General features: G+C 41.7%; 2 protein-coding genes across 2 annotated transcripts; one reads left to right on the top strand and one right to left on the bottom strand.

Moving 5' to 3' along the window:
• Positions 1–7,066: 7,066 nt before the first annotated feature.
• Positions 7,067–10,728, top strand: sdhaf4 (succinate dehydrogenase complex assembly factor 4). Its single transcript, XM_061074658.1, has 3 exons — positions 7,067–7,223; positions 9,463–9,576; positions 10,297–10,728. The coding sequence occupies exons 1-3, from the start codon at positions 7,154–7,156 to the stop codon at positions 10,404–10,406; spliced, it is 294 nt and encodes a 97-aa protein (XP_060930641.1). The 5' UTR covers positions 7,067–7,153; the 3' UTR covers positions 10,407–10,728.
• A 3,419-nt stretch (positions 10,729–14,147) lies between these two features.
• LOC133000226 (protein-methionine sulfoxide oxidase mical3a-like) lies at positions 14,148–27,339 on the bottom strand. Its single transcript, XM_061070139.1, has 32 exons — positions 27,076–27,339; positions 26,739–26,946; positions 26,549–26,662; positions 26,353–26,454; positions 26,076–26,231; positions 25,902–26,002; positions 25,455–25,712; positions 25,248–25,363; positions 24,878–25,004; positions 24,699–24,792; positions 24,364–24,511; positions 24,048–24,244; positions 23,345–23,445; positions 23,202–23,264; positions 22,820–22,966; positions 22,542–22,619; positions 21,162–21,248; positions 20,193–20,355; positions 19,812–19,915; positions 17,841–17,913; positions 17,534–17,693; positions 17,208–17,359; positions 16,351–16,923; positions 16,194–16,276; positions 15,993–16,079; positions 15,796–15,846; positions 15,479–15,724; positions 15,261–15,354; positions 15,093–15,143; positions 14,901–15,000; positions 14,737–14,810; positions 14,148–14,410 (listed from the first exon to the last, which is right to left on the bottom strand). Exons 1-32 carry the CDS (start codon positions 27,337–27,339, stop codon positions 14,148–14,150), a joined length of 4,635 nt encoding a protein of 1,544 aa, XP_060926122.1.
• Between the last annotated feature and the right edge of the window lie 80 nt (positions 27,340–27,419).

Below are 27,419 nucleotides of genomic sequence, written 5' to 3'. Positions count from 1 at the left end.
TCTCGAGTTTTGTATACAACACAATTAAACTGTGACAACAAATTGTATTTCTATTGAATTCTATAGACAAATTTTAACTATTTGAAATAATGTTGAAAGTCTTTGCTCAATTCAATTAAATAACTTTTGACCAAGAGACTACATATTACAGATTATGGAATCATATACACATGCATACAGCACTTCTAAAATCTATTGGTCATCCAAAGGACCCATTAGATGTGGTCGGTGTTCAGTTATTAATCTTTTGCAAATTTGGCTTGATAGCGCACCCCTACAAAATTTAAACTACCTTCATAGTCATAGCTACTGTTGACAAGAAATTACAATTTTAAATTGTGACATACCCCTCCGTAGGTTGACCAGGTCCAGCTCAAAATTTGTCCAACAAACGGGAAGCAGTTGTAACTCCTGAACACACCTGTGATTGTTGCCTGGGTTTTTTTTCGCCTCAAACCCGGATGACTTTCAATTAATGAATACATTTCTGTCATCTATCCCACACTTAGACACTCATCAGCTGATCTATCCTATCTATTGCAGTGGTGTCAAACTCAATCACAGAGAGGGCCCAAACTTTAAACTGGGACTACGTTGAGGGCCAAACAGGGACAACATTTATTAAACATGATAGACAGGATATTGGATAAAGTGCAAAAAGAAAACATATTTAGGTAGGCTACATTCTTCTTTTATCTATGTGTGCCAGAACCCGATGTTAGGCAATTTTTCTTGGCAGCCAGTTCATTAATGTTGGGGGTTTGGTTCTGTGCTGTGGAAACCCTCAGGATGGAGGGAAGGTGTGCATCAGTGAGACGACTCTTTTGTGGGTATTTGTTCATCTTCATCACAGAGAAAAGCTGTTGACACAGGTATGCAATGTGGTGCCTGGTTCACGTTCATAGTTCATTCAAAAAAAATTGAGCTAAGTTCATGGTTCCAAAAATTAACTACTACTGGTGGTAGTACAACCGTTACTGGTTTGGGAAGGTAGTACTTCACCTATTTATGAATATTATAAATAGCAGAAGATAGGTTTGCACAATAACGCAACATGTCACTTTTACAAAGTGCAGTGAATGGAAGTGGATGTTATGCAGGTCAAATACCAGTGCTGACTGGTCTTCTGAACAGAATTCCAAATGGGCTGAAGCCACATTTTGGTCCCATTCTCATTTGCATAACCACAAGTGGAAGGGCCTTTGTTCATGACAACATTTGGCCAGTTTGTTTTTTAATGTTACATTTTCTCGTTCTACTGTGCCTCCACTCGCTGGGTGGTATGTAAATTACATCGGGGTTAGTTTGATCTCTGAAAGAACACTGTTGGGTAACTTGTTGAATTGGCTTTAATATCTAGCCAAGCATTTATCATGTCTAAGCCAAAAGAACATGTCTAATTATACACACTACTTCCAGGAAACCGACACATAATTCTATTGTGTGTATTTTCAAACCTCAATGCCGCATGAACTTTTTATTATTTATTTGATGGTATGGTGCATTTTGTTGTAGTAGGCTCGCTGTCTCCTCCTTTCTGTCTCCCACAGTTGTCGGGAGGACAGTGTGCCCAAGCAAACCCGACATTATCACAAGGAAGAAGGCAAACTCCAATGAATACAAATACAAAATCTGTTCTATTGCAGGTTCCCATCACTCTCCTGTTTCTAAATCCCCAGACCTATCCCATGTTCCCTCAGTTTATCACGACTTAGAGGATGTTTTTAGTAAGAACAACGGCCTTACAACCCCTTCACAGACCCTACGATGTGCCATCAAACTCCTCCCTGATCACACACTTCCCTCTAGCAGATATTACAACCTGTCCAAACCTGAAAATGAGACCATGGAACAATACATCCAGGAAGCGCTGGCTGGAGGCCTTATCCAACCATCCTCATCCCCTGTAGGATCCTGTATTGGCCATCGAGCTGTCAATAGTATCACGGTCAAGAATAAGTACCCCCTCTGATTGATTCAGCTTTTGGTCCCCTTGACGAAGCCTCCATCTTCTCCAAGCTAGACGTCCGCAACGCCTGTCACCTGGTCCAGAATAAAGTGGGCAATGAAAGGATAACGGTTATCAACAACCCCCTGGGACACTTTGACTATCGGGTGATGCTGTTCTGCCTCACCAATGCCCCCGCCATTTTCCAGAACCTAGTACTTCACCGCTTTGTGTTTGTGTATCTAGAATTTCATATGCTGCTAAAATGTTTTTTCCCAATATATTGTATATGTACGGAAGAGGATTAGGGCCACTGTGGAAAAAATAAGTGAGTTCTGACTTTAAACTCAGAATTCTGACTTTAATCTCAGAATTCTGACTTTAAACTCAGAATTCTGACTTTTTTCTCAGAATTCTGACTTTTTTCTCAGAATTCTGACTTTAATCTCAGAATTCTGACTTTAATCTCAGAATTCTGACTTTAAACTCAGAATTCTGACTTTAAACTCAGAATTCTGAGATTTAAGTCAGAACTCAGGATTCTGACTTTTTTCTCAGAATTCTGACTTTAAAGTCAGAAGTATTGGTGACTGTGGCGAACCAACTTCAGGGCTCAGAGCAACACAACATGGGCTACTTTCCCACTTTCCCTCGGACCGAAAATGTCGGACCTCAGTGAGTTTTTGCGTGCTCGAAAGGTCCCCGAGGAAGCCATTTCATTCATGGAAGAGCAGAAGGTGAGTGAAGAAGATATGTGTTGGTTTGGTGCTTGGTGTTTGCAAAAACGAAGAAATGGCTGCACATATGATGTATGTTACAAGCTCGTTAACTCGTTGCATGTTTGTTAGCTTAAATGATTGTGCTACTGCTACCGGACAATATCCACGAGTGATCTGCCGCTGTGAGGAACACTGCTCGCTGTCTACACCGGTCTACACCGGGCACTGGTAGGGATGTAACGATCATTAATGCATCGGTTAAATAACAAAATAATCACGTCGCAAGGCTTAAGGAGTAGGCTACGTTGGGCGGTCGGTGGTGTTTAGGCTGCGGGGCTAACGTTGACGTTATCTTCGTCTGCTTTATAGGCAGCCCTCTCTCTCCCTCAGTTCACTCTCTGTGTGGCTGTTGGTGTGTGCTCACGTGTGTTTGTTTATGTGCAGTGATGCCGGTAACGTGCTACTTAGTAACGCGTTACTCTAATCTGACCAATTTTTTCAGTAACGAGTAATCTAACGCGTTACTATTTCCAAACCAGTAATCAGATTAAAGTTACTCCTCCAAGTCACTTCTCGCTCTTACTCCGTCACACATCAACAACCCTTCACTTCCTCATTGCCCCCCGATCCCCAACACAACCAGCCAATGAGGGCCTGACATTCCCAACAAACCCATCCTATTGGTCCAAACAGTCACATGTCCCACCCGACAACCTTCACTGACCCTCAGGATATCGGAACGCTCCTTCAACACAGTGTTTTACTGAACATACGTCAAATCATACACATAAACATAAACCCAGTCCGTCACAATATATTTGATTTTCTGTTTGCGTCTCTGGGAGTAAAGTCATGTAGCCTATGAGACAATTAAGTTGAATTGCCCTCGTTTCGTGCCATAATAAACAAGATCCTTACAAGATACTACTGTCAATGCCGGGCTGCCTCACAGAACAGCTTTTTGTAAAACCACTCCTTGCTTCTCTAATGCTGTAAACAACAGGTACAATGTTCATGAAACATGTTGAAAAGTTACATTTATAAACAATGTAGATCATAAGTAGTAAGTTTTTCCATTAGTGTTAACAGTTAAATATGATGTTTATGTTAAGTGAATTCAAGAAAGACTGTCATTCTTTTATTTTTTATAAAAACAAGTATTTATGTTAAGTGAAGTCAAGAAAGACTATCTTTATTTTATTTTTATAAATACATGTATTTTTTCAGTAGCACTAGTTTCACTTAAGTCAACGCAAAGGCTTTTCCTACATGCATGGAAAGGGTCCAGAATACAGTAAACTAGATGATTGCAGGCAACATCTCTGGAATCTGTCTCACAGTGAGAGCATGTAGAATCACTTGAACATGTTTGCATGTGCACATTGAAAAAAAAATCATTGTCTCTTATTTTATGTCCTCCTCTGTGCAGATCGACCATGATGTCATTGTACTCATGGATGATGCAACTCTGGAAAATTACATTCCTTCCTACGGGGACCGAATTGCTGTCTTCAATTTCTGCAGAAGTAAAAAGTCCCTCCCCAAACGAAAGCAAGGGCTTTTGGAGAGACTTTGTGAGAAAATGAGTCAGAAAGGAAAGCACGAAGGAGAAGACATTACATGAAGACACAAGAACAACAGACACAAAGAAGCTAAAAACTACACAAAATGTAGAGATAGGATGTATTCATGATGATGGTAAAGGAGCCAAACAGGTGAGGACAAAACAGGGCGATGGCACTAGAAAGATACAGTTGCCAACTATCTTGTGACACCAACTTGTTGCAGACATATAGGTTGGGATTTTACCATGTTATTGCTATAACAAAGAAAAATGTTTATTTTCATGACATTTTATTGTGAATAAAATGTTACTTCTTCTACCACAGTTGTTGTTTTTTTCCAGATAACAGGGCTGTGACATTATGTGGCACCCTGGATAATGCATTGGTATTATTTATGTTATTAACTGGGCCACCCCCTTAATTTTTCCAACTTTTGAATAGAGGAGGCCAGGTAACACGTGGGGAATTAGCGGTGCTGAAAGTAGTGAGAGGATAAGCACGTGCGTCAGGACGCACATTACGCACAGGTCATGAATCTACTCAAATCAATGACACACAATACAAATTGCCTGGGACTTTTTGTTTCTAGGTTTGACACCCTTATTTCAATGCAAAATGATCCACACAACACATGATTGAAAAGGAAAAGTAGTTTATTAAAAAAACATAAAGAGAAACAAAAAGCGGTGGCACCGCTGTCTTTACTGGGCGTCTGCATCTGCATCACCTGCAATGAGGGGAGATTGATTAGTGAAATTGAACGGGATACATTGTGTAATGTGGAGAAAAAAATAGAAATTCCCCTTACCTGCATCCTGGGGGAGAATTATTGGGACCAAGATGGAGGGACGGTTGAACTGCGCCTTGGCAAGTGCCAGCTGTCTCCAGTGCAGCTTCAACTTCTGGCGTTTGATATGCACCATCTCCTCCTGGAGGGCAGTCTGTCTCTCCAGTTGGCCCTCTATCCCCACAAGTTCAATAGTGGGTGTCAGGCAAAGTGAATATCTTACCTAAAATTTCTAAAATGTTTTTACATCAATAACATGCACCAAAAACGGACAATCAATGGATAAACAGTCGCTCATCAAGTTCATTTTCCCTTTGCTTTCCCAGCCGAATCAAAGGTTTGTGGCCTTTTATTGGTACATTTTTGACAAGAAAACTTATAGGTTGTGTTTACACATATCAAGTTTATTAAAATCGTATATCCTGTATAAAACAAAAGAAAATAATAATCTAGATAAGACAAGTACTTTCACATTATGTGACTGGGAAAAACTTGTCTCTTAACATGATGTACAGATCAGCCGCAGCAAGTGGATCTGCAGGAGCATCCCACCCATTCTCCTCCATCAGGAGACAACACAGTTCAAAAAGGGTTTCATCACAAGGAAACTCGCCTTTGGGAATGCACTCTTCCATACACACAGTGACCTCCTCCAGGTTTGAGTCTATCCTCAGCACTGTGCAGCTCTGGGAATGAATACATCACAACTGGCCGACCCGATGCCATGTCACCACTTGATATTGGTCTGATTTTGTGTGAATTCCAGGTGGTGACAACTTTGTCAAGTTCATCCTGCATAGAAAGAAGCACAGTACATACAGAAATGTGAAATAGGTTTTGCAACACTTAACTGTTGCCTGTCTATACTGAGGCCTAGGTTGATGTGTTGTATTGTATATGGAGGGGTAGAAAATGCCAAAATCAAAAATAAATTATTTAACGAATAATTACAAACAACAACTACTACAATTCCAATACAACCTACAGCAACTTCATTTCAGAGGTTGAGGAAAGATTTTTACCTGAACAAGATTCATGAAACAGAACTGGATTAGACTTTTGTCCAAAAAGTCTCCTGTGAAATTACCATCATCCTGGAAAGTTTGAAATAAGTTCATCCAATGCGCTGGTTTGCTTCATAAAGGAAACTCTTCTCTCCTGCAAAACTGTCTGGATGGTTTCTCCGCAAAAACATCTGCATTTCTTCAACACAAACATTTTCTGTTCCCCTGTCTGCACGAATCCTCTCTGGACATCCACCTATGCTAGCAGTAGCACAATCATTTAAGCTATCAAACATGCAACGAGTTAACGAGCTTGTAACATACATCATATCTGCAGCCATTTCTTCGTTTTTGCAAACACCAAGCACCAAACCCACACATATCTTCTTCACTCACCTTCTGCTCTTCCATGAATTAAATGGCTTCCTCGGGGACCCTTCGAGCACACAAAAACTCACTGAGGTCCGACATTTTCAGTCCGAGGGAAAGTAGCCTATGTTGTGTTGCTCTGAGCCCTGAAGTTGGGTTGCCACAGGTACCTATACTTCTGACTTTAAACTCAGAATTCTGAGAAGAAAAAAAAAGTCAGAATTCTGAGTTTAAAGTCAGAATTCTGAGATTAAAGTCAGAATTCTGAGTTTAAAGTCAGAATTCTGAGATTAAAGTCAGAATTCTGAGTTTAAAGTCAGAACTCACTTATTTTTTCCACAGTGGCCCTAATCCTCTCTGCCTTGTTTATTTATTTTTTCTCCCTTCTCTGTTTTCAGATTTTCTTTCCTCTACTTTCTCATTCCCTCCCTTGTAGCCTAGTTCTGTTTCAGGGGCTAACGAGATAAACTAGATCTGGGAAATAGTAAGAGATATTGTAATGCAATTCCCCTTCGTTTCTTTCATTTTGTCTTGGTTTTCATACTCTCTCCCGCGTTGTCTTCTGGCTCCCTTAGAGACAAATTTGTCTGATGTTTGCAGTGCTTTGTCCCCCTCTACTGGCGTCTGATAGATACTGAACTACACTTTCCGTCGCTTGATGATGATGAAAATTGCGTAGATGAGGTGCGACAATCAACAACAGCATACTTTTATAAAAGGTCAGAGAGGAGTTGTTTGTTACAGCTACAGACAACTTTGTCATGTTGCGCCTCTTCACTTCAGCCAGAAGACGCATCGTCTCAGCGGGCCTAATGGTTGACGGGTGGACAGGTTAGATAAACGCGCCTCGGTCTCTTCCTGAGTCTAATTATGTCATTCATTATTACGTCTGCATGTTCAAGCCCTTGTTGACCGTTACCACGATGTATTCATATCTGACACGACTGTTTGTTGTCTTCGACTTCACTCGCTCCTCGTTATTTATCAAGAGCAACATAAAATCCTGTTTCAATTTTAGATCACCGCAGCACCGTTCGAGATGGACTTGCAGCGGCTGTTGTCGATTAAACCGATGCGTTGGAACTACCTGTGTTTTGAGCGAAAATTACAATGAATGAGGTTGACAAACTTTATTTAAGCTGAAAATTAAAACTATAGTGTAAATTGACAATGAGTAAATACACAGATTAACTGTCAGGAGACGAAACAACTTTTTTCTTCTTTGTTAATTAGCTCTTTAGAAATACTAAATAAGGCACACATGAAATAGTAGACACAGAATTGCTACAACGACACCTGTGTTCCAATTTAACTGGTGATATTTGTTTATATTCCAGTGTCTGTGTTCCAGATGTTGTCTATTTCAGATTTGGTCGCAGATTTGTAATTTTTCACAAATTGCCTGTGTCAGGAGTGTGGAGGTATACTGAAGGTCTAGCAGAAATACACAACAAATACACATGTTCGTGTCAACATCAGCTTTAGACAATATAAATCAAAGGGAAGAAAAATTAATATTCCCGAGACTGATGGCGATGTCATTATGCTATCGAGCCTTCGGTAGAGTTTTCTTTTTGATTGAAAAGTTGAATTTTACAAATATCGAAGCATTGAAACCGTGGTAAATACAACCAAATAACAAGGCACATTATGCACAAATGAAATACAAAAACTAACCTTTAAAATAATTAAGAAAAAGTCTATGAGTAAATGCATAAATTCCAAATTAAGTTATTTAATAGTTCCACTAGAGGTCCTCATATATTTTTAGGTCTTCATAGCTCTGAGAAGAGACTTGGCATGTTTCACCTCCATTAGTTTTAAGGCACTGAGATGATTGTCCAGCAGGTCCCTTCTATCAGGTTGTTAACAATCAGGCCACTCTTAATGTCTCCCGAGCTGACACCAAACACTATGTTTTCTCTTAAGAGGGGTGTTGGATTTGAGTTGACAGCCAGTCTTGTAAGTCTTCCCAGAATGTAACAGAATACATGCAATCGGAAAAACAGATGATCAGTACTTTCAATTCCAGTGTCACAAAAGCTGCCAGTAAAAAGTGAAATTTTCTCCTTTCATTTATTTTAATATAGTGTGTAGGTGTCGCGACTGTAAGATATATTTTGTGATGACTCTAATTGAAAATAATAAAACTGTTAGATAGTGTGTCTAAAGACCTACAGTCCACATCAGACTAGTTACAGTTTTTGTTCTGTTCTGCTTAAGTGGATTTTGTTTGTTCTACTTATGGCCTTTGATCCATGTTTTGCAAAGAGCTGCACAGAGATGGCTCCTTTGTGTGTAGAGATTCATACTGATGCATCATGCATTTTAAATTATAAATATTTTCCCTTTTGTTTTTCTCAGCTAAATCAATACAACTTGCGGTCTTTCTATAAGATCTGTGTTAACAGTTTTAAAGGAGGAAGGAGAGATGTGTGAAAACAATCACTGGATAGAATGTTTGTATATTTTCATCCTGATTTGCTTTCACTCATATTACACATTGAGATTATATATAGAATGTGTGTCAAAAAAACTCCCTGGCTTTCCACAGTCATTTCACTATCTTTATATCTCCTCATATCCGCACAAAATCAACATGCACTCTACCTCTTTGAAATATGGTGCATGAGTTTGTGTTGCCGAACATGCCCCCTTTAAGCACGTGGATGTACATGCTCTCATACACAGATTCAGTCAACCCAGATTCAACAGAGCAACATCTTAACAAGCAAATCGATTCATGGAACCAGGGTTTGTCAACCCCGACCTCCTGTGTTAACAAAAAGTTAAATAAGAGTAGGTTACACTTGCTTCGTTATTACAGGCCCCTGTAAACCAAGATTTGATCAAAATGACATAATTTGGTCTTTGCTGACAGAAATGGCGTACGTGATTTTTTGTCAGCTGAACATGGATACTTAATGCTGCCCGCTTGTGATCAGATCTCAGAGTGGATGTTAATACCAGGTCTGAACAGGACCCAAGTGAAAGTCCTGTGATCCTGTCCATTATTCAACCTTAAACTAATATCACGGCTGTCTCTTTTCCCTAAATGTCTTATTCGCAGGTTGTTCACGAGCAGCCAGCGGAGCAGTGACGGAAAAAGAGCCACTGAAAAAAGCTAAAACGCCAAAGGGTCGGTTTGACAGTCCAGACGACAAAACCAAAGATGTTCTGGAAAGTGAGGACAATGCAACATTAGACAATTTCTATAGTTTGGACACAAACTGCACACACATTTTGTGAGAACAATGCTCTTGATTAGTTTGTCGATATTAGTAAAAGCAAACACATCAGTTATTGTTACTGGACCTAAAATACCATCTCTAATAAAAATATGATCAGTGTGTCTGATCAGAAAGCATATTATGTTGACATCATCCATTGGAAAAAAATGAGCTGATAATTTTTAGAGTAAATGCACATTTCATGAGGTAAAACAAATTCAATCTAATTCAACAGACCTGTGATGATGATGAATCCTCCAATGTTGGCTTGTTTAACTGTTTCAGAGGCTCAAGTTAATGTTCTGTTTTAATATAGCACATTGTACCTTAGTGTTTCATAAAGTTAACATGAAATACTGCTACAACTCCACCTTCAATTTTATAGCCGCACACAATGTAGCTTCCAAAATGGCATAAAAGTTTCTAAGTAAATTTATGAACTTCGAAACAGTACCTCATCAAAACAATTCATTCTCCACTCCTGAGTGATTTGCAAAACTTTTAACCACATCTCACATTGTTTAAATTGCTCATCATGTGACAGAGGTGAACTACAGGACTTACAAGTCTGAACTCAAACAAGGAAGACTTTGAAATCTAAATAAATAAAAATAAATTTGACTATAGCAGTATATTTAGTCAATCTGGTTGTTTTTTATCTTATTTTTCTCCAGAGTTCCCTGGCGATGTTAACCCTTTAACCAAGGAGCAGGGAGGCCCTCGGGGTCCAGAACCCACCCGTTATGGAGACTGGGAAAGAAAGGGCCGCTGTGTGGACTTCTAGTGCATTATTGATAAATCTGATGTGTCAAATCTGCATTATGAATATTTAGAGTCAGTGACACTTCTTAAATAATTTTTGTTTTTGCAAGAAGTCAGTGTTAAAGGACTACAGAATGTAAGAAGACACACACTGTTTCTGCCTATCACTGTATTCATACTTCTAAACATGCATGACAGCCAAAACCAATGTTTTGCACAGCGTGTTAAGTGTTCCCTTGCTGTTAATGTAAAATATCATCTGAAATATGAAATATGATTGTTGTATTATTGCAGGTGAGTGTGAACTGGTCCTGTGTCGATTAATAAAAGGAAATGTGAGTCTTTGTACAAGTTCTCTATCAATTTTTTTACAGACAGCCAACTGTAGCTCGAAACATCTGAGCATGACGCTTTTCCATTGTTCAGGTAAAACAAGATTTTCGTAATGGATATTCTTGATAACATAATATGTCTTAAACAGCATTCTTTACAGTAAAGGTAGTTGTGTATTACTTGTGCATTAAAATAGACCATTTGGCTTCCTATATTTCCATAGAAAAGCAATCCAATCCTCTGTTGAAATATTCCACTTTTAGTAAGTTTATTTTAACTCTTAACAGAATCATCAAAATAATCCTCACCGTTGCAACAGAGTCAATACTGTCCAAAGTAAAAGCACACCGTTTGTTTTGAGATTTTATTTTGAAAAGTTGTGAACTAGGGTCTTAAGATTGTATCGATTGCTTAACAGACCTCTAAAATGGGTGACAGGCAATGTTTGAAATAGTAACACCAGCTTAGCAAATCATTCAAACTAATATAAAAGCCACATCCGTGAACAATAATAACACAAATTCAGTTTTTATTTTATGAAAAAACTCGTAGAATACACGTGCAGTTTTCCAACTTCACAGTGCTCCATAGTGTGTAAAAAAACCTCTGCACACAATGTCCAGCACTGAAACAAGGAAAAAGTGACAGTTAATTGTCAGAGGTTAATAATATTGGGCTTCTGAACTACTGGTGGGAGAATCTTACTTACTCAACAGGCTTGTTCTATTTTGCATTTAAATTACTCGATAAAAATACACAAGCATTATATTTATCTCTTACTTTTGCTATGCTAAGTAACATTATCAGAAATGTATAGACTAATAATGGAACAGTTAACATTTTGAGTTCCACAGCAATCCTGTTTTAATTTAATTGTTTTTCATTTTTAATCTGTGTTTCCCATTTGTCACCGGTGGTTGCCATAGTCTAAGTTTCATAATGAAACAATTTTCTTTTCACCCTTATAATCAGTAGGTGATTTGTTCATATTTATTTGTTTATGTATTGTATTTTCCCCTAACACAAAGAGTGAGACATTTCTAGGCATTTTCAGCACTCAGGGTTGGGGCCTCAGAGTGGGTCCCCGGGCTCGGCTGGTGTTGGAGGTTTGGTCACACAAGTTGTTTTTTTCCCTAACCAAAAGAGTGGGACATTTCTAGGCATTTTTGCTGTAATGTAAAGTGTCTAGAAGTGTCCCATGTATTGTATTTTCCCTGACACAAAGAGTGAGACATTTCTAGGACAGTGAAAATCCTGAAATTATCTATTCCACAGTTGGAATTTACTTTGAAAAATCTCCAAATCTATCCAGTAAAGATGTTTGCTATTCAGTTTGTAGGTAGTCAGAGATGTCCTGAACACAGGCATATCAGCCTCTCTCTGAACTTATTGAGCAAAGTGTTTTTAACTTTGAAATATCCTGAAATGATCTATTCCACAGTGAAAGTTGGACTTTATTTTGAAAATGTTTGCTATTCAGCTTCCAGACTAAATCAAAATGGACTTATACTTACCTGACTAAGCAACGAACCCTCCCTCTGACGAGTGGAGAGAAATAAGCATAATAAAATGCTATGATCTGTTTGTTTAAACTGTAATTACAGAGTTCTTTCATTTGGGAGTATCTGTATTTTCAGCGTGTTATAACTATAATATACTCATATGCTAGTTATATACTATATATACTATAACATGCTCCACCTGAGGTCCTTGGATGGCCCGTGCACTACAGCTGCTCTGTTAAGTCAGGCCCTGGATATTATCGTCATCACCTAACCCTGGCCAGTGCCTCCCTGGACAGTCTAGTGCTCCTAATGACTCTCTTTGTCAGATCTCTGGAACGTTCAACTCTAATTTGAGAGCAAGTCATGGCCCCACAACCCAGGACTTTTCCTAATTCTAACCCTAACCAGGGACCCTCTACTCTAAGTATAGACACAGCAAATGACGAAGGGTCTATAGAAGTCGAGCTCGACAGTATAGGGTCCGGACACAATTGAAACTCCACACCAGTTGGTATGATAAGCTTTAATTTGGAAGAGTATAATAGAACAGGAAGAAAGACCTGGAAAAGGCAGTAAGACCTGAAAGAAGGCAATAATACCCTGAAATACCCCACCCAACTTGGTTCAACATGGTTATCGTAGAGGGCAAAGAATCCCGAAACGACATAACTGGAGCTTGTGATCTGGACCCATAAAAATACGCCATGGTAGTTGGTTTGCACACTTTTGGAAATTGGAGAGTATAATGGGAAGCAATAATGACGCCAAAAAGAGCCAGGAAATTCAGCGAGGGGAGGAGCTAGATGGGATATAAAAGTGTGCACAATGCCCCATCCGGTCTCAGACAGGCACAATGGTCGCCCGGTGAAGGATCAGAAAACAAGCTCGAACAGAGACCCAACGTGGGGGTTCTTAAAATCACTAATTCTATTTGACATACTTAGCATGCCCTTGCCTGAAGAAGAAACAAACATTTTGAAACGTCGCGACAGGGCTTCCAGACTAAATCTAAATTTACTTATTACTTATCTGACTAAGCAAAGAACCCTCCCTCGGACAAGTGGAGAGAAATAAGCATAATAGATGCTTTATTACTGTTCGTGTATCTGTATTTTCAGCCTTTTAAAGTAAATGTTAACGTATCAGTAATTTCAGCGTGTTATAACGGTATTATCAGCTTAGAAGCACCACCCGAGGTCCTTGGATGGCCCGTGCATTACAGCGGTCCTGTTTAGTCAGGCCCTGGATAATATCGTCTTCATCTAACCCTAACCCTAACATAGGAAGAAAGACCTGGGAAAGGCAGTAATCCCCCTCCCAACTAGGTTCAACAGAGTTATTGTAAAGGAGAAAGATCCCAAGAGGAGAAACCTGAGTATGTGGTCTAGACCCAATAAATACGCCATGCTAGTTGGTTTGCAAACTTTAATTGGAGAGTATAATAGGAAGCAATAATACCCCGAGGAAGGCCCCACCCAACTAGACTAAACAGAGTTATTGTTAAGGGAAAATAACCCAAAGTATACGTAACCTGAGTAGAATAAATACTTAAACGCCAGTTGGTTTAATCATCTTTAATCATCTTTAATAGTCTAATCGTTGACCTCTACACCAGCCAGGAAATTCAGGAGGGGGAGGAGGTAGAGGGGATGTAAAAGGCACAGTGATGCACGATCTCACTCTCTCTTGGACCAGTAAAGGAACTGGACACAACCTCACTGAGACAATGTAAAGGACTTTAACATGAGTTAATTCAATTTGACATATGCAAACATACACATGGCAGATTGGAAGTAGACTGTCTTCCAGATACAAAAACAAAATCCCAATACTACTGGTATCTGGATGATATCTGGGGGATCTGGACCTACTCCAACGAAGACTTCCAAAGCTTAATGAGTTAACTTAACAAGTTTAAACCAGCATCATGGCTGACTGTGGGTTGTCAGGCTCAGTTCAGCTGAACGAAGAGATCCTGGATATGTTGAGACCAGGTCCAGGTCCAGGTCCAGGATCAGTTGAGTCCCACATCCTGGTTTCAGGTCCAGGTTCTGGTCCAGCTGTTCCTTTGGCGGCTTTCTCTGCTCCTCCAGCACGGACACTAGAGAGTCTCTCTGCTGCACCACTTCCAACATCTCCCCCAACATCATATGCTCCTCGAGGAGCTGCTGCGCCCCCTTCAGGTGGTCTGAAGAACAGCAGCAGCAAGTCAGACAACACAGCAACACACTCACAAAACATCACCACACACACATAACCTGTCCTATAATATTAGAAACCTTCAAAGTCTTTAATCAATGTACAAAGAAATCTTTCTTTACAATTACTTTAAAGTAAACTTATCAAAAACTAATAATTAAATTTCAACAAAACCAATCTGACTTAAAGGGGATATGTGAGACGACACAAAAACGACACAACTGCGACACACAAAATAACAAAAAATCAACACACAGAAAGAAAAAAATATTCAATTTTGAAATATTTAACAAAATAGAAAAAAAATTAATTTACCGTCAACTGCCATTTTCTCTCTGAGCTCCTGCTGCAGACGACTCTGACGATCCTCCAGCTCCAGCTCCCGAGCACTGAAACACAGGTCAGGTCACAGGTCACAGGTCACAGGTCACAGGTCAACCTCTGGGGAGCCTGAACCACACCACAGGTCAGATACTCACAATATGAGGAGTTCCGATTCATATCGAAGCAAAGAATTCTTCTGCTGAACGAGCTGGAACCACTGACGCATCAGAACCGGGTTCTCCACACGACCTGGCCCTGAGAAACAGACAGATCAGATTGAGACAGACAGCCAGGTCAGAAACAAGGACACAGACAGTTAACATAATATATATATATTTGTTACTAACCTCCGAGATGAAGGTTGACGTCTTGACAGTCGAGAGAGTCTCCATAGTCATCTGATAAGTACAGTGTATACATGTTTGTATATAAACAGTGTATATTTATAGATGAAGAGTAAACCTGTATGGGTACACAGTGTATCTTTATATATATTTATATATATATATATATACCAGCCTCTCCTCTCAGAGCTTTCTCCACCATCACTCCTTTCTCCTCCAGTTCTTTTTGTTTCTGTTCAACCTGCTGAAGACGTCTCTGGATCATCTAAAACACAAACAACTTTATATACAACACAATCATCACAACTTTATTCATAACACAGGGACGTGTCTGTCGTCAGTTGAACATCTTGTCATCAGATGAACCTTTTGTCCTCCGTTAAACTCACCTGAGCCTTGTGAAGTCTCTTCTGTTGTTCCTGTTTCGCTCGTCGGCGAGCGGCTCTCTGAACTCGTCTGGTGATTTTCGTGTCCAGGTCTTCATCTTCGTCCTCTCGCCCTCTGTGGAACAAGGCCTCCTTCACGCTCAGACTGGACGGCTCCTTCGGCTCAACTATGACCCCGACAACCTCAGTTCGACAAGAGGACTGTCCATCAGAGTCCTGATGGGGGAGTCTGTCCCTCCCAGAGTGTCTCTGGAACAACACAAACGTCAGATGAGTGGACAGACACCAGGACATTAGAGACAAACAATATGCCTCATTACCTTGATGGCGTATGATCGTTTGAAAGCCAGAGCATGTGGAACATACAACGGCTGAGACGCAGGAAGAAGAAAGACGAAAAACAAAACCAGTCAATGTGATTTAAAAACCATCAGGTCTAAATAAAATGTGTACATCACAACACCTGTTAATCACAACATGTTCATATCATAACACATCCATCACATGTATCAATCACATTATTGATCACCTCCTGGTCCTCCTCCTCTTCCGTTATTGTGACTCTGTGAATTTCAGACGTGAGATCGAACACCTCCAGACGCAGCTACACACACCAGACATCATAAACTTATTGTATTTTGCTTGGTTGTATTCTGATTGGTTGTATTCTGATTGGTTGTATGCTGATTGGTTGTATGCTGATTGGTTGGTTGCTTACGTTGTTCCTGGGTTTTAGCGAACATCGTTGCAGCAGCGCTGATGACTCCAGATTTGACTCTTCAGTCAGACCCCCTCTCATATCTGGAGACAGGAAGTACAATTATAACATCATTACAAAGACCGCCGTCTTTCTAAATGTATTATGACATCATCACCTGTAGCTCTCCTCCGATTGGCTGTAACCTTTGTCTTGACTGGAGGTGAAGTCCAACCCCTCTTCTTCTCCTTCTTGTTTCCGGAGAACACCGCCCTCCAAAGAGCCTTGGCTCCCCCTCCTTCCATCTCCATCTGTCCAGACTGCGGAGCCTCCTTGAGCCCCTTCAGCTGGAGGAGGCCCTGCAGAGGGGTGGGGAGGTGAAGTCTCCTCCTCCCCCTTTCTGTCTCTACCTCCTCATCAAACCCTGCCTCTGCTTCTTCTGACCACGTCCATGTTTCATATTGGGGGAGAGGTTTCTTCAGTGGTAGTTCAGGGCTGATGTCATCGAACGAGCCCCACTGTGGGGGCACAAGCTGCTGACCGACTGTTTCCATTGCGACCACAGTGTCTCTACCGTCATAGTGGGTGGAGTCAGGTGTGGTGATAAAGGAAGCGGTGGAGGGCGTGGAACCAGGGGGCGGAGTCAATGATGAAAGTGTGGAGTAAGGCTCCACAGGTGTTTCAGACCCTGTGATGTCACTTCCAGCCACTGAGGAGTCGCTCTGAGGGACGATGTTAAAAAACTCCTCCCCTGAGATGGGAAGGGGGCGGGGTGATTAATGCTTCATATTTAGATTCATTAATATTTAATGATTGACAGAATCACAGAATAAAAACCAGAAGATTGTTGAATAAAAGTGAGTATGTTTCTATATATGATCTAGTTAGGTTAAGGTTAAAGTTAAGATTAAGTTTAATAAGATGTTTTTTGAATTTGTTCGGACCTGGTTTCCACACACCTGAGTGTACTCACACTCTACCAGCAGGGGCAGACATACACAACACACAGAAACAAAGGACAGATGTGAAACTCACTGTTCTCCACCTCACTGCCTTCTTCATAATCCTCCTCTTCATCCTTGTTTCTCCTGAGGAGGTGATGCAGAGTTTCCCTCAATGAAGTGCTGACCTCCACTGAGGTCACATGACCTCCTCGATCCTCTTCCTCATCGCTCCCAGACTCTGAACTGAAAACACAAATAGAGAGAAGAAGATGAAGAGCAGGATGATAAAATGCCATGTATGGAAAATCTATGGTTTCAATAAATGACAAAGTTTGTGAGATATTTTAAATGTAACAGTTGAAAGTTTAGTTGGATTCTACTTTAAATTAAAAACAGGTCGACGGCGTTGTCTCTGACCTCACTTCCTGTTTCTGCTCCACGTTCAGGTTGAACTGATTCAACGTCTCCTCTGAGATCTCATGGAGCTCCGCCTCCTCGCAAAGCCCCGCCTCGGTCGAGCTTCGTCTGCAGTTTTCAAGCTCGATTCTCTCGGGCGTTGCCGCCATCACAGAAACCTCTGCAAACACGCCAGCACGGCCGCAAACACACACACACAGAGACACACACACACTAAAGCACAGTGATTCCAGAGTGAGGCTCCGAGGGAACAGCTGACAAATCTAGAAGAAATCTAGAGACGACCATGCAGGTGACAAGCGCTCACCTGACGAACGGCGGCGCTCCGCCCAGTCCTGAGAGTCAGAGGAGGGGAGGGACGGGCCTGAGCCCTGAGACGCCTGTCAACAAAACAACACACCCCCTGAATCAAACTATTCACCATGACACAGATCCACTGATGAATAACGTATACATACATACATACACACTCACAAAGGACAGTGGTGTGTGCTCTCAACACTGACATTCAAACGTGTGTGTGTGTGTGTGTGTGTGTTGGCTCGTCTCTGTCCCTCTTCACACACAAACTGATAATCACATGTATTAAGTTTTCAATCAATGATGTTTCATGTCTCTGGATCGTTCAGCTCACTTTAACCCTGATGTCCTGACTGTGCGCGTCACATCATCTCGTGTTGTGTAGCAGGTTTAAAAATGCGTCTCAAAACTCTAGCGGATCAAACCAACTCAAAGTAAACATCAGTCCTGTAGGTGTCCTAATAACTTGTGATCAGTGTTTATTGTTAAAGTGTAAAAATAGCGCAGGTCAGAGGAGGAAATAGACTCTGACTGAGACTCTGACACAGACTGGAACTTTAATGTGCGTCTGTCCTGAAGCAGCGGTGTCAGAATTATTCAGCAGTGGGAAGTCGATAAAAAAAATTTGCGATGCATCTAAGAATCAAGACACTTCCACACCTCTATATATACCTAGCCCTAGTCCTATATACAAGGCCTATAAAAAGTATTCACCCCCTTGGATGTTTCACCCTTTTGTTGCTTTTATACATGAACTCATGATCAATATAATTTGGCTTTTTTGACAAGAGTTTGCAAAAACAACCTCTTCAATATCAAAGTGAATACAGATTTTTAGAAAAGATTAAAAATATATAAGGTAAACTAAATGATTGCGTCCATATTCCCCCCCTTCAGGTCAGTACTTGATGCTGCCAACACCAGGCTTCACGGTGGATATGGTGTGTTCGTGGTGATATGCAGTATTTGGTGTTTGCCAAACATAGCGTCTAGTCTGACGGCCAAAAAGCTTAATTTTTGTCTCATTAGACCAAAGAACCTTCTTCTGGTGAACTCGGAGTCTCCCACGTGCCTCTGGGCGAATTCCAGGTGAGATTTCATATGAGCTTTCTTCAACGGTGGCTCTCTCTTTGCCGCTCTCACATATAACTTTGACTCGTGAAGAACCCGGGCACCAGTTGTATGTCCACTCTCTCCCATCTGAGCCACTGAAGCTTTAACTCCTTCAAATTGGTTGTAGGTGTCTTGGTGCCCCCCCTCACAAGTCTTCTTCCTGCCCGGTCCCCCAGCTCGTGAGGCTCTAGGCAGATTTAAACAATGATGGATTTAACTGAACTCTGTGGGATGTCCAGTGAGTTGGAAATCTTTTTGTAGCCATCTCCTGATTTAGACTTGTCAATGATCTTTTCTCTGAGTTGCTTGGAGTGTTCTTTTGTCTTCAGGTAGCAATTGTAGCATGAAAACTGATGAACCAGAGACTCGACCTCCAAGACACAGATGTTTTTATACTACACACATCATTTGCACTCAGGCGATCTCCATTTCACTAACTGGGACACTGCTGGCATCAACTCGCTGGACCTCTGTTGAATTAGGTCAATCACTTTAAAGGGGGTGAATGTTTATGCAAACACTTATTTTACACTATATATTTTTAATTAATTGACATTAGTTTGTAAAAATCTGTTTTAACTTTGACATGAAAGAAGCTTTTTTGCAAACTCCAAATTATATTGACCATGATTTTATGTATTAAAGCAACAAAAGGGTGAAACATCCAAGGGGGTGAATACTTTTTATAGGCATTATATATATTGTAAGGAGACAAATGAAATTGAAACACTCTATGTAGTTAATGTTATTTTTATAGAAAATTTAAGTCAAAACACTTTACAGTGACCATTCAGTCATTCTAACATGTTTAAATTGTTTTAACTTTCATTTGTTCACAGTGTTAGAAAACATTATGCGTTCTTACCACAGATGTTCGGTGTGAAGCTGATCTGTCAGACGCCGTCGGCCTCCTCCTTGCCGTGGTGGTGCTCAGACAACAGTCGTAGTGATGGAGACAGTAAAACTTCCCTGAGACAGTGAATGCAGCATTAGGATAGATGTCCACGCACAACAGGATGGACATCAACGCAGTAGCGCCTGATCTGTAGTTTTTACATCAATGTTCAAATTGTTCCCGTCTCACACTTCAAGCCCTCACCATGTGACCAATGAGCTCAACCCTAACCCTATCCCGAAGCTTTGTACTTCTATCTTAGTGAGGACACCCATTGGCAAAACTACAAACCGTGAAGAAATATTTGCAGGTTTATGCGGACGATGACATATTTTCAGGAGTGAAACTAACCGGCCTGTTGGTCGAAGGTGTACGCCGCCAGTCGGAGCGAGCTGCTGCAGAAATCACACTGGAAACAGCTGCGATGGAAGAACAAGCCCTCAGCGCTCAGACGCTCCATCACGTAGACTCTCTGCTGACAGAAGAAACAGACATCGCTGCAGCAGACGGGAAACTGAAGATACAAAAAAAAAAAGAACAAAAGAAAGCCGTCAGTGGAAATTGAAGAAACAAGATAAAACGGACGTGTTGTTCAAGATATTTTAATCATAGACACATAATCATCGAATTTTCCTGACCTCAAATTTCAAACCATCCATCAGTTCTCTTCTCAACATTACACCGAATAGTTATTAACATAATCACATTTATTTTATTATTAGTTCGTTTTTTCCCTATTGTTTTAAACAAGCTTACTTTCTAAAAATACACACGGAAAAGGTTATTTGATGTTGTCATTTATGAATATGAAGGATATTTGAATAGATGGGGTTGGAGCTTGCCATAGAACAGAAACACCACTGATGCCACCTTCTAGAAACCTGTGAAGGTCTGAAGCTTCTTGCTCTAAAAATGCTTTGTTCATTCTAGAACCGTCTCTATGGTCACAGGCCACATTCGTCTGTGGACCGTTTTCATTGTAGAGTTCCTCAAGGCTCCATCCCCAGCCCACTGCTTTTTTATTTTATAAAGGAGGAGGAAGTGATATGGTTGTTCATCCTGGTCTTGTTATTCAGTGTCGTAAGCCTAACCATATTTTTACCATCTGTGACTCCAGGTCTGGTTGAAAAGACATGAGCAGCTTCAGGCTGATCTCAACTCGTCTCTGATATAAAACTTTCTGCCCCGAAGAGTCAACAATAAAACACAAACGACCCTGATACACCCACAAAGTCCAGGTTAGAGTTCATCGTTTGCACCTCTTTTGAGAACAGGTGACAAACACAACTCAGACACCCAGAATGCACTGCAGCATGCTACCTGCTCGTCCCTGATAAGGACACTCTGACACTTGATCTTCTCTTTGAATCGAAAACTCATCTGTTCTTGTTGAAGAGTTCGTTTTCTCTGTAGAGACACACAAGGATTATCAATGAAAATAATATAAAGGCCAAATATCATGTACAATCATCATAAAATCCTGGAATCACAAATCATATAAAAAACGTTGATATATCAGATCAAATCGGAGACATGTTTAGTTTCATACATTGAATATTGGCTGGTCATGTTAAACATGATAGATCACTTTGAACATTTTAAAACATATAAAACATGTGAGAACATATAAAACATGTTCTCCATGATCTAACATGTTTTACATGTTCTACATCAGACAACTCAATCACAGAGAGGGCTAAAATTTAAAACTGTAACTATGTCGAGGGCCAAACAGGGTCGACATTTATTAGACATGATAGACAGGATATTGGAAAAAGTGCAATTAGAAAACATATTTAGGTAGACAACATTCTAACCCTAACCCATTATTTTATGTACATCTGCCAGAGCCAGATGTACATATGATGAGACGAGTCCTGTGTGGGTCTTTGTTCATCTTCATCACAGAGAAAAGCGTGTGAGTCAACTTGACGGGGCAGGCACTGAGATCTTTGGAACCTTGGAAAAAATACTAAATACTAATACCAAATACTCGGGACGTGAGGAGGGGCACTTGCTCTGCTCCTTGGCTTGTGGAGCCTGTGCATGCCGCCTAGCTCTCAGGCCAGAGGGACATGGAGATAAAAGGAAGGAAAAATAAAGAGAGATAATCCTGAGAGACACTGGGATCTCTGGAACGCTGGAAAAATTATTTAATATCATCAAATACTCTGCAAGTGAGAGGAGTGGAGAGAAGCTCTCGCTCCGTGTGCGTCTATCCAGGCATGACGCACCGTGGCACGGCCTATAGAGTTTTCCCCCCACAAAAAGCGTGTGTCCTATTTCTTGGCAGAACAGTTAGGATAGACATATGATACTTTATCGTGGGCCGGAAATAAATACAGCGCAGGTCACTTTCGGCCCGTGGTACAATTATATCTGGGCCTTGAGTTTGACATGTCTGTTCTACATGTTGATGGTGTAAATAACCTTGTTACTTGTGGAAAATTAATGTCTGGGCTTGTGGACACGTGATGACAGCAGGAGCAGTATGGAGACATGTTATGTTTTTGAATTATGTCTGAAGCTTTGGTCACAAGTTACTTCAGCTGTATCAGATTCTGCTCTGACTATTGACCCCTGAAACTCTAGAAGTGTTTTGTGGACTCAAATACCTTTATAGTCTTTAAACTTTTGCTATTGTTTTATATGAAAAAAAATCCTAAATCTTCATCCATCTCTACTGCTCCTAGACTTTACCGGTCTCCATGACGACGGCTGGGCAGCAGCATCCGCAGACTCTGAGGCTGGACTGACACTGGACAACACCTCCCCCTGCTGATCAACAACAGAAATGATACAAACAGGCATTTATTTAAATTTCAATTCTCCGAGTTCTGCTGGAACAAACTGTCCATGAAGGTCATCAAAGAAACATTCCACAACTATAAGCCAATGAAGGAATGCTGTTGCTGTTGATGTTGTTGACAACGACCCAACATCACTTAATTATTGATCAGAAAAGTCTCTGAACACACCTGGTGACGTGAAGCTGAAGAAGATAACGTCTGGTCCAGCTTTGCTTCCAGCTGATTGGCCATCAGACGAACTCTGGATCCAGTGGACATGCACAAAGACGCGTTATCACACACCTGTCCATTGACGCCCCCGTTAGGGTCACATGACTGGGGAGGATAAAAGGAAACGTCAGGTTCGAATCTTTAAAAAATTCTCTGAAGGTGTCAAACATCTGAGGAAATCTCTTCAAATTTGTTACGAACGTAGGGACGGACAACCTGAAAACATAACACCTCGATATATATCTACAGAGATAAATCGATAGATAGATAGAAATAATCATAAACTTTTTAATTCAAATTTTAGGTTTAAATTGTGTGGAAGAAGACTTCAAACCCTGACCTCCTGCTTCTCTTCACTCAGTCCACTGGTCTTCCTCCTTTTACCTGCAGCGGCTCTTAGCTCCTGTTGACACAGAGGCTGCATTCAGCTGAATGTTAAACACTGCTAATAAAGTTATACACATTCAAACAGACAGACAGAACCTTTTGGTTCGATTTCCTGGACGGACTGTGTCCGAGTCGACTGAGGAGGGAGGCAGGAGTGACGAGCGCTGACCTCAGATCTGAGCTCCGACTCAAACATCCTGAAACAAAAAGACCATTTACTGCCGTTTCTTTTCTTTTTTACATATTCAGACTCTTTCTTTCATTTTATCTTATTTTTGTTTGTTAATTTAATTGTTTGTTTATTATTAATTAGTATTTAATTTGATTCCCTTTCTTCTTCTGATTCATGTTATTTCAACATTTGTCTTTTTGGGTCAATTGGGTCAATCAAAAGATCAATCTGATTAACCTGCAGTTTCACCAGCAGGGGGGAGTGTGTCCTCGAGCAGATTCAATTCAATTTTATTTATATAGCGGCAATTCATAATATACATTATCTCAAGGCTCTTTACATATTAAGACCTTAAAGACTATAAATAAACCAACAGTTCAACAATGAGCAGCTTTGACAACTGAGAGAGAAAACCACCATAAGGTTTCAGCTCTGACGTGTTATAATGAAACAATATCAGTGTATTGATTATAAATGATGGCAGCAAAAATGCATATAATAATAATAATGACATAATAGTGGGGTGTTCATTTAAATATATATTCTGGTTTAATAATCTGTTCTTGTGAATTTCTGACTCATTCCTGTGGATAAACAGTTTTTCAGAGCGCAGTGTGGTGCACTGACCAGCAGGGGGCGGTGAATCTTTGAGCAGCTGGTAGAACTGACTCAGGTAAACGACCATAGACAGAGAGTCAGGTTCTCCAACTGACAACATTTCTTCCACCGTCATCAAAGGAGAAATCCCCAACTCTTGTTCTGCGATGTCAAAACCCAGACGAGTGTTTTCTTCTACCAACGACTCATCGAGAGCGTCAAAGTCTCTGAGGACAAACAGGAAGTAAATCAATGTTCTGTAAATGACGACAATCGTTCTAGAGATGGCACAGGATCAATCAACGATTTTTAGCTATAAGGAATTATTATCATTAATTATCGTTACATGAGATCGGGCCGACATCGGTGGATGACAGCACACACAGCGAGGCCACTCTTCCAAGAAGTAGTCAGATCAGTCACAGCTACGCCACGGTAACCACGCGTCTGCTCCTGACACCACGACAGCAGCTGATTAGTCTGCGGCGCGGACTCTGTCAGACGGCAACCAGACACAGGACCAATCTGAATAAACTGCCATAAAATAGGAGGACTAATTAAATCGAATCAACAGGTAGGCTGGAAGAGTTAGTGTGAAGTGGGAGGATTTTGTTGCTGAATGGGAGGGGGTTCTTTTTGAGGGTGGGTGATCTTAAAGTGGGAGGTGTTTAAATACATCACCCTCTCCGAGTGTCCTGGGCGAAGGCATATGGATGATGTCACCACAGTTTGCATTAAGCGCCGCCTCTTCTCCAGTGTCCAGCAGGTGTCTCACCTGAAAACACATCATCCAATGATGAGATTGGTTGGCTGTGTGGTCAGATGACTCTGTATGTGTGTGTGTGTTTGTGTGCGTGTACCTGGTCAGGTGTGATACGGTGTGTGTTGACATTGACGTAGCGTGTCGTTGGATCCACAGAAAAACCACTGATGTTCTTCTGCATGTTCTCTGGAGTCGTCTGAGGGAGGAGACGATACAAACCCTCTCTGAAAGACAAGAGATGTCACCAGGTGAGTGTGGTGTGTGTGTGTGTGTGTGTGGTTTCCATGTGTGAGTGTGTGGGGTTTCCAGGTCTCTGTGTGTGTGCGAGTGTGGGGTGTCCAGGTGTGTGAGTGTGGTGTCCAGTAGTGTGTGTGGTGTCCAGGTGTGTATGTGGTGTCCAGTAGTGTGTGTGTGTGTGTGTGTGTGGTGTCCATGTATGTGTGTGGTGTCCAGTTGCGTCCTCTCACCTCTCAGCCAGGACGTCCAGCGGAGCTCCGCCCTGAGACCAACTCCTGATCATCCAGGCTGAATCTAGAGCCGCGAGGAAACCACGAGCTACACCTGTTCCCATTGGCCAGAAGGGCTGAGGGGGGCGGGGGCAGAGAAACAGATAGACAGGTTTACACACTCTTTGTCCCTCCACCTGTCTCACCTCTGCCAGAAACCTGTCTCACCTCCAGCAGGCTGTCCCCCACCAGTGTGACAAGTAGCTGGTGTCCCTGGCGCTGTCGGATCATGCCGGCGTTCTCAGATGCGTACATGCAGGTGAAGTCAAACATGGCGACGTCAGGCTGACCATAGTGGTTCACGGCGAAGTCTAGAGACGGCAGCTGGTGATTAGTGGAGAAGTTGGCAGCCTCGCGGGCGTACACCTGCAGCGCATGATGGTCCACGTTCCCCCGGGAGAGGAGCTGCTCAGTGTCAGCAAAGTCCTGACGGAGGAAAAGATTTTCTCTTATTTCAGACCCGCCTGGTTTTAACTATGATTCCTCTCTGATGTTTCAAGTTGAACTTTTCTAAATATCTTTTTCAGATTTCCATTTGATTCCGTGGTTGTCAACACCCGTGTGATGGTTGTAATGCCACCAAGTGGATGTGTCAGTCTTCAGTGTTTTGTGTACCTGTAGAATGACTCTTTTCTCCAACAGACTCCGTTTCTTTGCTGTCATCACAAAGTAGTGAGTGTCGTCTTTGTAGTAGACAATGTTTTCCAGGTCGATCCCTGAAACACTCATATGTGAGAACGGTAACAGAAATCTTTGTCATGAATTTCATAATAAAGCGTAAATTAAAACCTGTTTCCTGTCGAAGCTCCGTGAAGAACCTCTGGTTGAAGATGAAGGCGACCCCGCTGAGCTCCTCCACTTTGGCCTCAGCGCTGGTGTTTCTGTTTTTAAAGTTGGCTGTGATGGCGATGGCGAGTTTCCCTCTGAACTCTTTACGTCTGAAACCTGTTAATCACAGACAAGTCAGGAGGACCCTCCTCTGTCCAATCAGAGGACGGAATCACTTCAACTTGACTTTGTTCGTCTCAGCTGGAAACGTTTTACAACTTGACTCCTGTTTTTGTACCTGGCAGCGTGTTCCTGCGTCCATCCGCTCCAACGATGACGTCAAACTCCAGATGATTAACAGGATGACACTTTGGATTCACCTCCATTCTCCAACCGATCTCTGGAAAGGTGAACAGGAAAACAGGTAAACAGGCTGAACTCTGTATACAGATCATCAAAAATGGCTTATCTCTTGATCAAAATAACTTCCTCACTGCGTCTTTGGTCGTGCGGCGGCTCCACCAGGTTTTTAAATTCCACATTTACGTGAACTTCTACCCCCAGGAGTAAGGCGACCTTAAGCAGGACCAGCTGCAGCTGACGGATACCTGAAGAGGAACACAGGTGGCGCTGATGAGCAGATCCAGCTGCTGTTGTCACACGTGTAGCAGATCAATGACTCACTGATGTGGTCGATTGAGCTGGCGCAGAACTTTCCGTAGAACTTTTTGGCGCCAAGGCCCCGCAGGTCATGGATGGTGAAGGGCCACAGGTGGAGAACGTTGTTCCTGGAGAACGAGTCTCTCTTCTCTAGCAGCACCACCCGAGCTCCCATGAAGCTCAGCTCCACCGCCGTCCTCAGACCGCACGGCCCCGCCCCAATAATCACACACTGACCAATCAGAGAGAGAGAGAGACAGAAAACAGTATAACTTTTATTACATCTTGAAATTATATCATGTCAAACAACGTATATAATGTCGATGACGTTTATAACAGCAATAACTTCTATAAATTGTACCGTTGTATTGTTGCAGACCCGGGCCCTCCGATACTCCTGCTGTGCGGCCCTTCGGTCCAGCTTGGCCCACAGAGCGTTGGCCCTCCAGTAATTGAGGCGGCATTTGATTGGTCGGTACAGCGGCCTCTCTGCGGTGCTGGTGTCCATCTGCAGATGTTCACACAACTGGCCGAAGGTTCGCAGCACCGCCCTGCAGGTCGACGCCGACACAAACTCATCAAACAGCTCCTGGGCTCGACATTCTTGGTAAGGCTCGTCTCCCATGGTGACCCTGGGGGGAGCAGGGCACCATGGGAAGGGCGTCACCTGTTGATGATGTCACAGACAGACTCCAGCTCGCCTCC

This window comes from Limanda limanda, chromosome 1, assembly GCF_963576545.1.
Source record: "Limanda limanda chromosome 1, fLimLim1.1, whole genome shotgun sequence".
Taxonomy (NCBI): Eukaryota; Metazoa; Chordata; class Actinopteri; order Pleuronectiformes; family Pleuronectidae; genus Limanda; species Limanda limanda.
The sequence above is the reverse complement of the archived record's forward strand: the minus strand, read 5'-3'. Positions and strand labels throughout refer to the sequence as shown.